The sequence below is a fragment of the Fusarium subglutinans genome (assembly GCF_013396075.1).
Source record: "Fusarium subglutinans strain NRRL 66333 chromosome Unknown NRRL66333_c0000024, whole genome shotgun sequence".
Classification (NCBI taxonomy): domain Eukaryota; kingdom Fungi; phylum Ascomycota; class Sordariomycetes; order Hypocreales; family Nectriaceae; genus Fusarium; species Fusarium subglutinans.
The window spans coordinates 22954-38307 of NW_023502087.1; the positions used below are offsets into that span (position 1 = coordinate 22954).

Consider the following 15354-nt stretch of genomic DNA (forward strand, 5'->3'; position numbering starts at 1 on the left):
TATGTATTTATATGGACAATCATTTCTTGAACTTTGTATTAATATCTATCATCAAAGCGACTGTCTGTCTCTAAATCAGCCATATCGAGCTATTATATCAAGTTACATGGACTACATCCCTCACTTCTGCACCGCTGTCCAGTCTGTTTAGCCTTACTGCCCTTATACTAGAATCTTTCTTCGTCTTAGCTCTCATTACTTGGATCTTGATGCCGAGAGCAGTGCTTGTGGTTCACGTTGTCGTAGTTCTTGATAAATCCAACCTTTCATTCCTCAGTTGTACAACAGTGTCCTAAGCGTAGACTCATCGACATCATAACTATCTCCCAGCTACTCATGACATGTTTCACCGGGACATCACAACTTTTTATCTATCCGTCTATTAAAACATACAATCCCCCTTTTTCACATTATCTTCTCCTTAATGCTTCGAGTCATCCTTTTCCACCAACGATCCAACGCCCAGGCTCCTCCCGACAGCAACCTTCATCTTCTTCTTCTTGTCTTTATCCTTGCCTGCTTCAGGATCACGGCCAACCTCGCCCACGGCTTCGCCCTCGTCCTCAGCTTCTTCCTCTTCCTCTGCAAGGGCCTCGTCGACTTGCTTCTTGATGCCTCCAAGATCTAGACGCATGCAGAAAGCGTCCTCGCCGTCGGCGTAGTATTTAGACTCGGTCTTCTCGTTGGTGAAGCCGAGAGTGCTTTCGTAGAGGTGGCGGGCTGCGGCGTTGGAGACACGGACGTGGAGGGAGACGTATTTTGCCTGGAATGTCTCGACCATGGCCAGTTCTACACATGTCAGTCAGTTTCTACTCTGATAGCAGTACCTCGATATACTTACGGCTTTGGCGCATCAACTTCTCAGCAATACCCAGTCTTCGGTGTGTTCTCATGACGCTAAGACTCGTAATGTGGCCATGTGGGATGCCGTCAGAAGGCTCTTCCTCCATCTTAGCAAGAACATATCCGACAATCTTGGGGTACTCGTAGGGATCCTTCTTGGGTCGCGAGACATCAACGGCGACGTAGCTCAGTTGGGGCCATGACAGGGCATGGTAGAGGTAGTACTTGAGGAAGTAGTTCTCGGGGAGGTTCTCGAGGTTTGCGTGCTGAATGAGGGGCAAGTCTGCGTTTGTGAGGAGACGGATATCCATGGCTAGGTAGTTGTGATTCTGCGGCTGCAGGTGGTGGTGAAGCTCAACGGTATGTACGTAGGCAGGTAGTATTTGGATGTCGACAGAGAATGGTATAGCTTCACTTCAGCCCACTTTCAATTCATCAAGCGGAATCGGCCCCTCAATTCACACAGCGGCCAAAAGTCAGCCCGGAGGTCGGCAGTAAAGTGCCCCGCGCCGCAGAGGGACAACCCCCACTACAATGCTCTGAAGTCTGAAGCAGAAGACCTAGAACGCTAAGCCAGGCACCAATTGACTGCCCCTCCCTCCACTGTAACACCCGAGAAACGTCCCCTCGTGGAAGCGCACCTGTCAACGACAAGCAATGGCCGCCACGGGACTCGAGCAGAGGGTGGATTATTGAGTTGGTGCTTTGTCTCTATTGGCGCGACAATTGCAGTGGACTCGAGTTGTGTCGGTTGTGTAAACTAACGTGCAAGAGGACCACGACAAGAACAGTCTTAGGACATAGATAGATAAATATATAAGGAGATCATCGTCAGTTGTTGTTCTTCTAGACAATGTGTTCTTTTCCCCCATATAATTTATGGTCTTCTGTTGTCCTAATAGTGCCTCACTTCACCACCGACTAGACTAACATCACCATCATGGCTCTTCCTCTTACTGGCAAACTTGCCATTGTCACTGGTGCCTCTCGAGGTATGTTCTCTTACCTTATCTACCATCAATTGAGCTCTACTAACTTCAAAAGGCATTGGTCTGTCCATTACCAAGGCCCTTGCTGCTCGAGGCGCAAACCTCATCCTCGCCTACACATCAGCCAGCTCCGCTGATTCAACAGCTAAGCTTGCTTCTGAGCTGTCCTCCCAGCATTCTATCAAGGTCGTTCCTGTGCAAGCAGACCTCGGCACCGTGTCAGGCCCTGCCTCGCTCATTTCTCAGGCCGCTGATGCCTTCAGCCCCCTGCGCATCGACATCCTCGTCAACAATGCGGGTGTTGCTTATAATGACAAGGTCCCTGACATCAAGCCTGAGGACTTCACAAAGAGCTACAACGTCAATGTGCTTGGCCCTCTTCTTCTCGTCCAGGCCGCACACCCCTACCTACCCACAGACCGCTCCGGTCGTATCATCAATCTCAGCAGTGTAAGCGCAAGTCTTGGTTTTGTTGGCCAGAGTGTCTACGGCGGCACAAAGGCTGCTCTCGAAGCTATGACACGAACTTGGGCTCGTGAGTTCAGCGAGAGAGCTACCGTCAACGCCATCAACCCTGGCCCCGTCCGCTCGGAGATGTACTCTCGCAACTCGGACGAGTTCAAGCGTCTCATCAAGCCTTTCATCCAGAATGCGCCTCTCATGGCTGCTCGTCCTGGCATTGACGATCCCGAGGTCGTTGAGGAGGCCAAGACTGCTGGTGGTCGAGCAGGTGAAGCCGATGAAATTGCTGGCATCGTCGCTATGCTTGCTAGCCCTGAGAGTGCTTGGTGCACTGGTCAAGTCATTTGCGCCAATGGCGGTATGATCTTTGGTATGCAATAGAGGGTTTCGTCATGGAGTAAAGGAAAATAGAAGTCTGGTGTTTCTCAAAGATCTTTTATAGTAAATTCTACGCAACTTGGGCAATTCATGTTAGCAGTGATTGTGTTACAATGAAAGTGAATCCTTCTAGACTACTGCCCTGTTTGTGATATCGAAGTTCAACTGCCCCGCCATTAGTGGGCGGTGACGCAAATTCTGCCACTCACTCACTCACTCATTCACTCAGTCTCGCAACTCACTTACAAATCACTGAGTCAAGACTCAACCCAAAGAACACACGCAGGTACCATGGAAACAAGACAGACAGACTCCTCTGATCCCTTCGAGGATGTCCTCAACCTCGAAGAGCGCTTCTACTCAGAAGGCTACCAACTAGGCATCAAAGACGGCGTTCAAGCGGGGCGGATTGAAGGACGATCTTTTGGGATGCAAAAGGGCTTTGAGAAGTTCCTCGAAAGTGGCCGTCTTGCCAGCAAAGCTATCGTATGGGCGAACCGAATACCACACAAGGACGGTACTGCTTCAGGACAGGCTTGCACGTTGCCGCCACTACCCAAGAACGCAAGACTGGACAAGAACATCAACACTTTGTATGCTCTGGTAGAGCCAGATACACTTTCGACTGAGAACTCGGATGATGCGGTTCAGGATTTTGATGACCGGGTTAAACGGGCTCAAGGAAAGGCCAAGATTGTCGAAAAGATGGCGGGCGGTGGTGGAAGAGAGGCAGCTGGAGCATCACCAACAGTTTAAGAACATCGGAAATGGATTCGGAGTTTGGTTTGGCGCATGAGAATTGAAATCAGGGACATTGATATCAAAGACTTTCATATTTAAAAAGGGAAAATCATCTGCATTGTCAATGGAAATTCTACACCCTCACTACCTCATAATTTGTATCCACCACCCTCTTCGCTTCTAATTTATTTGAATGATCTGCAAGGGTATCTGTAACAGTTAGCACACGCTCTCTTCGCAATTCACCAGCATCTGCAACGTACCCTTCACCATAAGATGTCTCTGCCACCTCATACTTGTGCACATCCCACTTTCCAGTTGCCAGGGTCTGGCCACTGGGCAGAGGAGGCATACCATTAACGAACACATCCTTGGTCGCATCGGTCGCCTTCTCCAGAGCCTTTGCCAAACCAGTCTCGGATTCCTGCTTGACAGCCACGAGCTGCTTCTCACCAGCCTCACCGATGAGCTCGACCTTGGGAGCCGCAGCGCTGCCGACAGTGAGGAGCTGGGCGAACTGGGATTGGTTTACGACGCTGAGCTGGGGGTAGTTTCGGCGGTTGTCGCGCTTCCAGTAGGGGTTGTCGGCGATGTCGCCGGCGGGCAGCGTAACGGGGTCATCGTACTCGAGAGGAGGGTTGGCGCCTGGTGTAGGGTTTCGGAAGTGAGGGTTCAGAGGGACACCGTTGGATCGCTCAGGGTCGATGGCCAAGAAGCGACGGAAGGCCTCCCAGATGCCTGTCGACTGGAGGGTTTGCTTCTGTACGACAGAGGTTCTATTAGCGGCTGTATGTCATGTATTGGCTTTCATGATGTGCGAGGTAATTCGAACGTAGGGGCTGCTGTCGAGGGGCCATTGGTAGGCATTGGGTTCGGAGGTTTGCTTATGAGTCGTACCTTGGCGATGCTAACCACGTTGCTGGCGGCTTTGGCCGCTTGGGACGACATGATGGCGGTGGTAGGCTGATAGAGGTGTCGTTGAGGTTCGGGTGATGGAATCGATTCTAAGTTGAAATGGCGTCGTGATTATTGGCTGACCAAGTTGGTTTAGCCGAGGCTCCACCGAGAGAGGAAGCTACCCTATAGACTTATTCGTTCAAAAGCTGCTACCGTAGATGTGGTTTCGGTGTTATAAATGGCTATGGACTATATGAAGTTACTAACTATATTGAGAAGTGAGTCTTTCGCAGAGCGAGGAGTGTTGTGACGAAGGGTAGACTGCTGCAGATGGGTTGATGGTTTCTGCCACGACAACAACAATACTCAGTCTTCTACATATCTCATGCTCTGTCTTCACGCTCTGGGGCATCAATTTGTGAAAATTGAAAAGACTTATCCTAAAACCAAGCTTGAACCATAAAAAACAACTGTGTCATCAAATTATGGTTAAGGATATGCTTCAATGGCTGAGATTTCCGCTGGGAGAACTCATTGATCGAGGACTACATAATTCTCAATGCATCATCGAATCCATAGCAAAGTCGGAAACGTGAAATGTTGCAATCAACCGTGTTACTACTGGTCTATAAACCATTTTAATTTGCAGCAAGACGCGAAAACAAATACCCTTTAACCAAGGCATATCACAAGTGCCGATTCCCCCACTAACGACCATCATGCGCAGGCGTGCCACTGATCAGAGGCCTCGTCTCTATTTGCTTGCCAGCTCTTCGACCAGTGCCTGAACACGATCAAGAGTGCCCTGGGGGCTTCCAGCCTCAGCGACCAGAATCTTGCCCTCCTTGCTAATGACAAAAACACCGCGGGTCGTTCCCTTGGGAGCCTTCTTGAGACCGATGGCCTCGATGAGCGTTGCCTTGGGGTCACACAGCAGTGTGTAGGGGAGCTTTTGCTTCTCCTTGAAGGTTGTGTTGGCTTTGGGGGAGTCGGCGCTGAGACCGTAGATGGCGAGTCCGTCCTTGGTGAGAGGCTCATAAGAGTCGCGGAAGAAGCAGACTTGCTTGGTGCCTGTGGAAGAGTCAGATGGATGTTCGGATGAGAGGGCTTTGTCAACTTACAGCCAGGAGTAGATGCCTTGGGGTAGGTGAAGAGGACAACACCAGACTTGCTCTTATCGACAAGCTTCTTCAATGTGGTCTTTTCACCACCATTGGTCTCTATCTCCCCTCCAAAGCCATCAAGGTCCACAACATCGCCAACCTTGGGCTTGCCACCGGTCTTCTTGGGCTCATCCGCCTTAGCTTCTTCAGCCTTGGGCTCTTCCCCAGTCTTCTCCTCCTTAGTCTCCTCCGCCTCCTCAGGCTCCTCCTTCTTCTCTGTTACCTTGGCGGCGGCCTCCTTCACCTTGGCAGCGGCCTTGGGGACCTTGGTAGTTGACTTTCTCTTCACAGGAGGAGGGGGAGGGGCAGTAGATGCCTTGCGCTTGCGAAGTTCCATAGGCATGGTGATATATGGATGAAGCAAGAGGATTTATGCAGTTTGCGATAATGCGATGCGATGCGCTGAATGCAACGAATGAAGAGCAATGCTGTATCCTGCAAAGCTCGGGGATGAATTTATGATTGAAAATCACGGCGCGAAGAGTACCAAACGCGTAAAGAAAAGGCGGATGAAGGAGACAAAAACAAAAGATGAGCTTGGGCGCTTGGGGGAAATGGGACTTGCCCGTCCGTCGCAGTCGCATTCGAATGAGGTGCCTCACCCCGGTTTGGGAGGTCTCGTCTGGGGACCAATAGAGGCTGTTCCAGGCCCTTTCAAGCTTCCGGGAGCTTGGACCACAAGCTGCTCGGCAGCGGATGACGCACGGGCCATACCTTTTCGCTTAGATGATTGATAGTGGAGACTGCGATTGCGGAGCTGAGAGAAAAGACGGTTGAAGAGATGCATCAATTGAAGTTATGCTTTTATTGCGCACCAATAGAATACATGCCGAAATCATCCGTTAACTTCCAACGAGATGAGATGAGATGAGATGTTCACCCATTATTAACCTTTAACTTTAAACTACAATGCCAAGACAGATAATATGAACCCCCGAGTAAGTGCTTTCTATGCAAATTGAACAAACTTTGTGTGCTAACTCAATATTTACAGAATTTTATGGCCCCAGGGGCTGCCTTCACTATGGCATGCGTTCTGCTCGTGTGAGTAAAGAAAGTGGCGTGTTCTTCAAAAGTGAAGATATCCCAACATTTTCTTTTAGGAATACGTCCAAAAGACTCTTGATATAGCCAATAATCTGATAATTTGCAGATACACCCGCTCATCCATTCACTCCGCTCGAGACCAAGCAGTACGTCCCTCCACTTAGCTACATCCATCAATGTCAACTAATAGAACCCCTTGACAGAAATCCTCAAAACTACCAGGGAATGGAGAACATGCACCGAGACGCGGTTCATCATGAGCTTGGAGTAGAGTAACTTGTAGCATACATCGGCGTATAGGAAGCAAATTGATTGCCCTTTGTCACTAGACCTGAGCGTCAATCATTCTGCAAAGCATATGAATTTGAACGTATAGTATTTTTTATGATTTGTTGTCTAGTTTCTCAAAGATACATCATGAAACAAACTCCGTGTGAATGCCTGCGCTGCACCGATTTCGCCATGCCTCGACTCATCAGCCCCTTGATGCGACTCAGAAAGTCAAGCTTTCTCTGCCCTTCAAGTAAGAGAAGAAAGGGGTTGTGCAGCCATATGCGCCTGCTGTATACATTCCTCTGTGTATATGAAAAATGGAAATGATAGGAACCAAGTCGCCGTAACGTTCGCCACGTATGTCCCATTGTGAACCAGAAAATTGTCTAAGCCTTCAGCCGACTAAGGGTATCTCAGCCTTGCCCCATCTCCTAATCCTATATCTTCCGTGAATCCTTGTGTACATTCATTCGCCATGATCTTTCAACTCCTGTGATTCTGACGTTTGCCCAAACTGAGGACTGCTAAGTATTTATGACTCCGCCGTAGGGTCGAGCAATAAATGGCGTGCCTCAGCCCTAGCATGGTATAATTGCCTCATGACGTACTCGTAAGTCAGCATCGTGACCGTTGCTGCTGGAACAGCCCGCATCATATTAGTACCTAGACCAGCATAGAACGCTCGCCAACCTTCCTCAGCTAAAATGGTCCGAAAGGTATGGACGACGCCCTGATACTTGGGCTTCTCCACATGAGTCCTACTCCTGGGGCCTGAACTCGTCACTCCCATCCCTTGAACGAACTCTTCGCCGGCAATTGGGCGTCGTTGGGTTTGAAGACGGGTTCGGATGACTTCGTGAGGGTATGTGGCAGTACTGGCGAGAATCTTGGATAGAATAGAGGCCCCCAATATTCCAATAACATGAGTTTTATCATCTCCCTCCTTAGATTCACCCATTCCCTGACCGGTGAACTTGGTCTTCAGGTACTCATAGGTCGGGAACTGCACAGCAACATGTGTTAAGCCGAGGAGTGCTGGTGTTAAGCCTGAGTAAAATGAAATAAGGCCTTCCGAAGTGTACATCTTGCGAGCTGCATCTAGCGTTGATCGATAATGCCAATCGTGCAGTGTTGGTCGTGCAGTTGGTGTGCCCACAGCTTTCGGGTAGTATGTAGAGTGGTGGTCTTGTGTGTTATGGCGAATATTGCTCTGTGACATGAGCCGAGTTTTGATGACCCATATTGGGTTGGTGACGATTGTACTGCTGGCGCCTGCTACGATAGACGACCAAAAGTTGACTATGTGACTGTTGTCTGTGTGGTGAAAACATGGTCAATATGCCGCCCCTCAGCATTGAACCAAGCGCACTTACCAGAATGTTGTGATATATACCCCTTGCTCTTGTTATAAACAGTAAACCACACAGCCCATGTCGGCAAATAACCCATTACAATAGGCCCCAGACCACGGTAGAGGCCTCTGATCCCTTCCTCTCTCCATATGACCTTTGCTGAACCAACGAGACCGTTGTACAACTTAGGGTGGCCGACATGTCGTCCCTTGTTCAAGGCCGCGTAGCCGCCCTGCGCCTGTAGTTTGGTCTTGATGACGTCGAGAGGGCATGTCACGACACCTGATGTGAAACCGCCCACTGCGCCGGCGACAGCGTTGAACTGGGTATCTGAGGCGTTGAGTGCCCATCGGTGTAAGGGGGTGACCGTCGTGGAGTGCATTGGGGCGTTGGAGGATGCGTAATCGTAGGATGATGCAGCATAGTCTGAAGACGGCGACTGGGCAGCTTCGGGAGGGACTTGGTCAGTTGACGACATCCCAGTCGTCCTTTGTCGAGATTTGTCTGTCACTGGTCGAATTCTTGATAACTCGATGCGTGCGATAGGGACTCGAGAATGAAATGTGACAGAGTTATTATCTGCCGTTATCGCTCAATCGTGTAGACTATCCCGGGCGGTCGTCCACAGATATCTCGACTCAATATATCTTTGTCTCCCGGTCCGGCGCAGACGTCAAGTTGATGTATTTCGGGAGCCGGGATCAACCCTACGACAAGTCCTACGGGCCGTAGATTGTTCGCAACCTAGTAATCTGCTATCACAGTGATCCCTCAATGTCCCAAGCCGATTCCGCCCCCAAAAAATCAAAAAGTTCAGCCTGTCGAGAGGAACTGACGTCTGCTGCTGCTGGGTTGGAACCTCGCAGCCGGTACGAAGGTACTGCGGGGGAACGCTCCCACGCGCCGTGACCGACCGCTTCCCGCTCAGCGAATGGCGCCGGCCATTGACTAACAAACTCGAAAAAAGCAATAGCTTAGGGACCAGAGAAACCGATGGGAGTTGGAGACTGACGCTGAAAGTGAGGGCAGAAAAAGGACGAAAAATGAGGTTGGGACGATAGAGAGAAAAGAGTTGTATGAAGCTAGAATAAGTGAGAGGAAGTAGAGGGAAAGAAGAATCAAGTTTCCCCGAGCGAAACGGAGCGGATGGAGAAAGCAGCGCGGGCGACGGCGGGAGAACGACAGGGCCTGCACTGGACGGGGCGGGCGGTTGCTCAACTGGAGGACGCCTTAGATGCACTATAACCCACTATAACTGCAGTACAACAGCACCTGCAGGGTTTGATTTTGTGTCTTTTTGTTGATATGGAGTCCGCTGCATGCTTGTTCAACAAAATACCGAACTTTAACTCCAGGTCAGGAAACGCTATCATATTGGTTATCTCGTAGAATTTCTCTTCTAATCTGGAATTGTCATCTTTTTTTGCACCGCTGCAAGCCGGTCTTAGCGGAGACGATAGATAGCTTAACAGTCGAAATGAAAATGACGCAGTGTGAACTAACAGACACTAGAGAAAAACAGATAGTGTCTAACTATCTGTAAAGAGAGATACACAAATGGGAAGGGTAATATGTATGATTGCACATGGCATGAGAGCATGAGCATTGGCAGCTTGCAAGTTACGTGCAAGGCCCGGTATCTCTCGAGGACAAGCTCCGATACCGATCTTGAACCCTTGCTCGACGTGGGATGACGACGTTGGGTGGTTATATCCCGAGGCTTGAGGTACAGGATGATATTATCCGAGGCATGAGATGAGTGTGACTACATGTCCTGTACGTGATATCAAGTGTTTATCTAACATGAAAGACACTGACAGTCAAAAACTCATGCTTGATTTACACGTTCATTCGAATTGACCGTTTCATCCCGAACCGGTTTCCCACGGGACCCCCACATCGTCATTCTCCAATGCCATGTGCTCGCCCGCCACAGCCTGTGCCACATATCACAATCTAATCTCAAACGCCACATACTGCCTTAGTCATCGATTTTTGGGGGTCCTTCTGCCCGATCGGAACCTGGTGAGCCAGCCAGAGAACGACAAAGGAATGGTCATCAAGACCACGTGACGTCCCGAGCTCTCCCAGGAAGTTTTGCAATTGCTCGCTCAGCCCATCCCCAATTCGCGCCATTTCCGACGAAACGACGACGATAACCACGAATTCCAACCCCCAGCCTCGGAACGTGTCAATCGATCCTCCTCCAAAATGAAGTACTCGCTCGCCCCCTTCATCCTCCGCAGGCCGTGGCTCGCCCGCCTCTTCAAGCCCGCCGCCACCTGGTACGTCAACGCCGCCGGTTACCGCCAGCTGGGCCTCAAGTATGCGATCTCCCTCTCCCTGCGAATGCCAATTGGACCTCGAAATGTTAGAATTGGCGATACCAGCGGATATTTTGGCTGACCAGAGTCTTCAATTGGTTGATATAGATATGATGATCTTCTCGAGGAGGAGAACGAGGTTGCCCAGAAGGCCCTCAAGCGTCTCTCCAACGTCGAGTCTTACGAGCGCATCTACCGCATCCGACGTGCTGTTCAGTGCAGTTACCAGCACAAGCTCCTCCCTAAGGACCAGTGGATCACCACCGCTATGGTATGAATGACGACACCCTGCGATCGAACCTCTTTGCCGGGCCCTCCTCGGCAAACAAGAGTTCACGATTCCGAGATATCACGAACGATAGAATATCATCGACTAACTCATCATGTTCTACAGGACAAGCCTTACCTCCAGCCCCTGATGGAGGAGGTCGCCTCCGAGAAGGCCGAGAAGAACGAGCTCGACTCCATCGCCGTTGTCCGAAAGCACTAAATCATTATTGGGTCTCGGGTTGGGAAATCAGAAGGGGGAGGTTGAACAGTAGCAGGACCGTGGTTGAGAGGGAATTGGCGCCTCCTAGAAGAATGGTGGCCACACCTCGACGGACTAGACAGTTCCCGTGTATCCCTATGTATAGACGTCGTCTGACTTGAATCATTTTGCACATATCGTCATGACCCTCAGATGACTGTACGCATGCGAATATTTTATAAAACTGTCTCATGCACAATTTTGTAATTTACAATGTACCCGCTGAGAATGACCTCGCGAGAAGTTCATCTCCAGGCAGCTCTTGTGTCGCTGTCCAAGGAACTCTAACAGAAGATGCTGATACCGCTTCATCCAGAGGTCCCAAGCTTCTTGCACGGAACCCATGTACGCTGGATGAACAGCCTTTCACAGGCATCATCTCGTCAGCGCCTCTTCTTTCCCAGTCCAATTCGTAGGTATCCCTTCCTCGACGCCATACGCCGAGCATCAAGCTGGATACTGAATATCTCCGACATGCAGCTTTTCCCTAGTTTTTCACCTCCCAACATGCGACTCCGTCTGAAAATGCTGCTTTTCCCATCCAAATATGGCCGTTAAGCTCGTGTTAAGTCGTAACATAACGCCCTCCATGATCAATGCTCAACATGGCGGCATAGTGAGTGTGATAGATAGTGAATAGGTAAAGGTGATTAAATCCTTACACTCGCTGGTAGAAGAGCAGGTAGGCAACCTTGTTGTCCTTGATGTTGTCCTTGACCTGCTTAGCCTTGGTACTGCCGTTACTAGTACCGTTGGCAACGCTGCTCCATTTCTTCGCTCCTCCGGCAGGGCTTGTGACCTTGCTCCAGCCGTCGTCATCTCCAGCATCCTCATCGAGAACCGCTCCGAATCGGTTTCCAGCAGAACCAGATGATTGGCCATCCTTGCGGTTGTCTTTTATCTCTTCCTCCTCGCCGCCCTCGGCAACATCTTCACTTCGGACCCTGCGAATGACGGTGTCGTCGATGCGAATCCACTCGCGTCCTTCTTGACGTCGAACATCAACAGTGTAATGTCCACCACTGGCGTTCTTTCCATGGTGGTATACAACGCTGATCAACCTGTACTTGGGCATGCCGTCGTCACCGTACGTCTGGCGTTTCTGCCGTGACAAGGCTTCACGAGGAATCTCAAGCTCCAAGGGGTAACCGATCTTCTTCCAAATTTTGACGGTCCCATTACCTTCTGCATCAAACTGGAAGCGCTTGAGGTGTAGTATGAGGACGGGGGGCAGCGTGTCAATGAAAACTTGCTTAGTGGCCGTGACATCCTTGCCACGAGGTGAGTTGAAGTCTCCCTGAAGACGCTCCGGACGAGTAAGACCCCGTAGAGCGTCTACAACATTGCGCACGTCAGGAGATCCAATATCCAGCTGAAGGGGCTGATAAGGCTCAGTGGTGATAGAGTCCTTCAAGCCTGGTACACGGAACTCTGACCTTAATGAACCACCAAAAATCCTCGAGATGGGGCTGAAAGAGTTGGGTCCAGAGGATCGAGAAACGGCGGCTTTCTGCTTTCTACCAACTTCAAGCCAATCTTCACCACCAGCACCTGAACCAGAACTGGCCCTACGTTCTTGACCAGGTAGTGCGGAGTTCTTGAGGACTGAAGTACACTCGTCATCAAGCGACTGCAATAAGAAGCCGAGGAATTCCTCAGCATCTTGCTGATGACCTCGCTATAACCAGTCAGTAAAAGTTCGTGAATATTGTAAGCGGCCAGGAACAACATACTCTCATACTGGCGAATCTTGGAAGCTGTCTGATAGCTTCGTACACGAATTCAGGGGTGAACGGATCACCATAGCGCTCCAATTCCTCATTCTTGAGAGCAGTTCGCAGAGATTCAATGCCAGCAGCAGACTTGATGGTCTTGAATTCATGCATAAACATAATCCTTGAAAGAGTCTGTCAGTGTTTTGAGTCAAAGAACTTAGCATGGATGCACAACTTACATGGCATCGATAAGAGGAGTATCGCTCTTGAAGCTGTGAACAGCACGCTTGCTGATCTGGCTGAGGAAATCATAGAAGGGAAGACAAAACATCAAAACTTGCAATACCTGACGTGGGTTAGCTTAGTAGTGCGACCAAAGAAGGCACCAAGACATACAGAGTTCATGTAACACATGTTTCCGGTGTTGATCAGGCCGCGAGGCTCGAGAAAAGAAACTTGGTCGGCGAGACCAACGTGGAATGAGTGAATAGCCTCCGCAACAGAGCTTGCATTGGCTTTCGAAAAGCTGGAGGCAGAGCCGTTGGTGGCTCCAACAGCACCATCAGTACTATGGCCGTTGACCGGAGCACTAGGAGAGGCAGTACCATTAACCGCATTCGATTTTCCAGGAGCAGGAGCAGCAGCAGGCTTCCTCAAAAGGTCCGCCCAGTTTGCAGGGGCAGCTTTAACTGCAGGGGCAGGTTCGGCGGCGGGCACAGGTTCAGCAGGCTTCTCAGGGGCTCCCTTCTCGGAGCCTTCAGCTTTCGTCGACGTCTCCTGAGCAGTCTCAGGGGCTACATTGCCATTTGCCGGCTTTTCAGCATGCACTGGCTTAGCTTCCTTAGGACTGGCTTTAGGGAGAGAAGGAATAGCTGGGGCAGGGACGGTGGAGGAACGAGCGGCAGGGCGGTTCGTCGCAGTCGAGGTAGCGCTGGTTGCAGTGTTGGTGCGAGATCGTTGCTGGACGGGAGAGACGGGAGAATCGGCAGCCTTTACTTCGGCAGCCTCAGAGGGAGCAGCTGAGGAAGCGGGTGTGAGAACTGCGACCGAATGCTGGGTGGTATTAGCTTCGGGAGCATTGGCATGCTCTGTGGCCGCTTGTTGCTGTTCAACTGGTAAAGATAAAGCTTCACTGTCAGCATTGAGTTGTCTCCTCCGTCTTCTCGACTTTGTGGCCCTAGCAGGGAACTTGAAATCCGGGTGAGATGACCATGGTAGCTGGTAGGGTCAGTTTGAGTAAGATTTGCTATCAGGCTATCAACTTACAGGTGCACGGAAGGGTTCCTTAGGAGCGGGAGGAGGCGTAGGGAACCTGGTCGGCTCGGCAGGCTCGACAGGCGCAGCAGGAGTGGGAGGGACTGGCTCAGTCTCCTGGGGGACCGGGGGAGTTGGGGGAGGAATCATCTGTGACGAGTGGGTGGAGGTCGGAGTTTGGGGCGGGATTGGAGCCGCAGCCGGAGGTTGGTAGGGGTTCGACAAAGCAGGTGACTGTTGCTGAGCTGGTCGAGGAGTATAGCTCGGAGGAACGCTCACGCCAGACATGGGGACGTACTGAGGCATAGCAGGTGGTGATCGTGCGAAGTTCTGGTAAGGCACATATCCAGGAGAATGCATTCCAGCATTTTGATACTGTGCGGTTGGGTATTGACCATTCTGATACTGTCCCGCCTGATACTGTCCGCCTTGATACTGCGCGTTCGGATACTGTGCGTTCTGGTAGTGTTGACCCTGGTAGTGTGGCTGATACCCATAATACGGCTGGTTGTAGGGCATGTAGTTAGGATACATAGCATTCATATGCTGGTGATGTTGCTGGTACGGAACATAGGGAGGAGGCTGCCTCCGACGAGGCGCTCCAGGACCGCCGACCATATCGGCGCCGTGAGCTCCCCCCTGTATATTCTGCCCAGCCGGCAGATGGCGGTTACTCATCGTGCCGGCTTGGGGATTTAGTGAGGACGGGAGTCGCCCAGTTGATGCGACACCCGTGTAGACAGCGTGTGAGCCTCCTCTCGCGGACGGTGCAGGGTTCGTATGCGGCGGGCTTCAGTTTGACGAAGTTTCTCGGGTCGATACGGCGAGGGCGTTTGCGACGCGACACGAGCTGTGGGCGGCCTAACGTTGACCGCAAAAAAGTAAGTTGATGGGTGGATTTGTCAAGTCGGCACGGTTGAACAAAGGCGGCAGACTCAAGCCAATAAAGCCGCACAAACAAAGGATGGAAGATGAAACGCAACAAAGAATTCCGAAATAAAAATTGAATGACTTGTTTCAATGAGCGCAGTCGAAGCCGAAGAGTAGACGCACTGAGAGAGAGGATGAGGGAGAGGCAGAGGATTTGCCGAGTTGCGTCAGGCAAAACGGGGGACGCTTGACGTTGCGTTGCGATGGTAGGTGAGGTTACCTTAGGTTACTTACCTTAGGTAGTGGTAGCGTAAAACGGAGGGCAGTCCGTCCAGTGTGGAATAAAATTATCCACCTCAAGGCGTGGGCTTCTGCAACGGCTGATATGGCTATGGCTATGACCTATGAGCACTGACAGACTCAAGCCGCAACGCACGTAACTAGGTACCTCGTGGAGGGCACGCACGACAGCAGCACGCACTACACGAGCCGGTAACTAAAAGCACAAGGTTTATTG

At 50.9% G+C, this 15354-nt stretch overlaps 7 protein-coding genes across 7 annotated transcripts; 2 read left to right on the top strand and 5 right to left on the bottom strand.

Moving 5' to 3' along the window:
• Positions 1-421: 421 nt before the first annotated feature.
• FSUBG_2694 (n-terminal acetyltransferase complex subunit ARD1) lies at positions 422-1154 on the bottom strand (the record flags this gene model as incomplete). Its single annotated transcript, XM_036680494.1, has 2 exons — positions 422-789; positions 842-1154. 2 exons carry the CDS (start codon positions 1152-1154, stop codon positions 422-424), a joined length of 681 nt encoding a protein of 226 aa, XP_036541714.1.
• A 629-nt stretch (positions 1155-1783) lies between these two features.
• FSUBG_2695 (uncharacterized protein) lies at positions 1784-3428 on the top strand (the record flags this gene model as incomplete). The annotated part of the gene is made up of 3 exons (XM_036680495.1): positions 1784-1835; positions 1888-2664; positions 2902-3428. The coding sequence occupies 3 exons, from the start codon at positions 1784-1786 to the stop codon at positions 3426-3428; spliced, it is 1356 nt and encodes a 451-aa protein (XP_036541715.1).
• A 170-nt stretch (positions 3429-3598) lies between these two features.
• FSUBG_2696 (NADH dehydrogenase) lies at positions 3599-4361 on the bottom strand (the record flags this gene model as incomplete). The annotated part of the gene is made up of 3 exons (XM_036680496.1): positions 3599-3623; positions 3677-4173; positions 4311-4361. The coding sequence occupies 3 exons, from the start codon at positions 4359-4361 to the stop codon at positions 3599-3601; spliced, it is 573 nt and encodes a 190-aa protein (XP_036541716.1).
• Positions 4362-5064: 703 nt separating this feature from the next.
• Positions 5065-5816, bottom strand: FSUBG_2697 (peroxiredoxin Q BCP; the record flags this gene model as incomplete). Its single annotated transcript, XM_036680497.1, has 2 exons — positions 5065-5381; positions 5432-5816. 2 exons carry the CDS (start codon positions 5814-5816, stop codon positions 5065-5067), a joined length of 702 nt encoding a protein of 233 aa, XP_036541717.1.
• Positions 5817-7325: 1509 nt separating this feature from the next.
• Positions 7326-8623, bottom strand: FSUBG_2698 (folate transporter carrier (mitochondrial); the record flags this gene model as incomplete). Its single annotated transcript, XM_036680498.1, has 2 exons — positions 7326-8092; positions 8167-8623. The coding sequence occupies 2 exons, from the start codon at positions 8621-8623 to the stop codon at positions 7326-7328; spliced, it is 1224 nt and encodes a 407-aa protein (XP_036541718.1).
• Positions 8624-10356: 1733 nt separating this feature from the next.
• On the top strand, positions 10357-10959 carry FSUBG_2699 (ubiquinol-cytochrome-c reductase; the record flags this gene model as incomplete). The annotated part of the gene is made up of 3 exons (XM_036680499.1): positions 10357-10469; positions 10578-10740; positions 10864-10959. The coding sequence occupies 3 exons, from the start codon at positions 10357-10359 to the stop codon at positions 10957-10959; spliced, it is 372 nt and encodes a 123-aa protein (XP_036541719.1).
• Positions 10960-11656: 697 nt separating this feature from the next.
• FSUBG_2700 (ubiquitin thiolesterase) lies at positions 11657-14585 on the bottom strand (the record flags this gene model as incomplete). The annotated part of the gene is made up of 5 exons (XM_036680502.1): positions 11657-12676; positions 12732-12894; positions 12953-13059; positions 13110-13931; positions 13980-14585. 5 exons carry the CDS (start codon positions 14583-14585, stop codon positions 11657-11659), a joined length of 2718 nt encoding a protein of 905 aa, XP_036541720.1.
• Between the last annotated feature and the right edge of the window lie 769 nt (positions 14586-15354).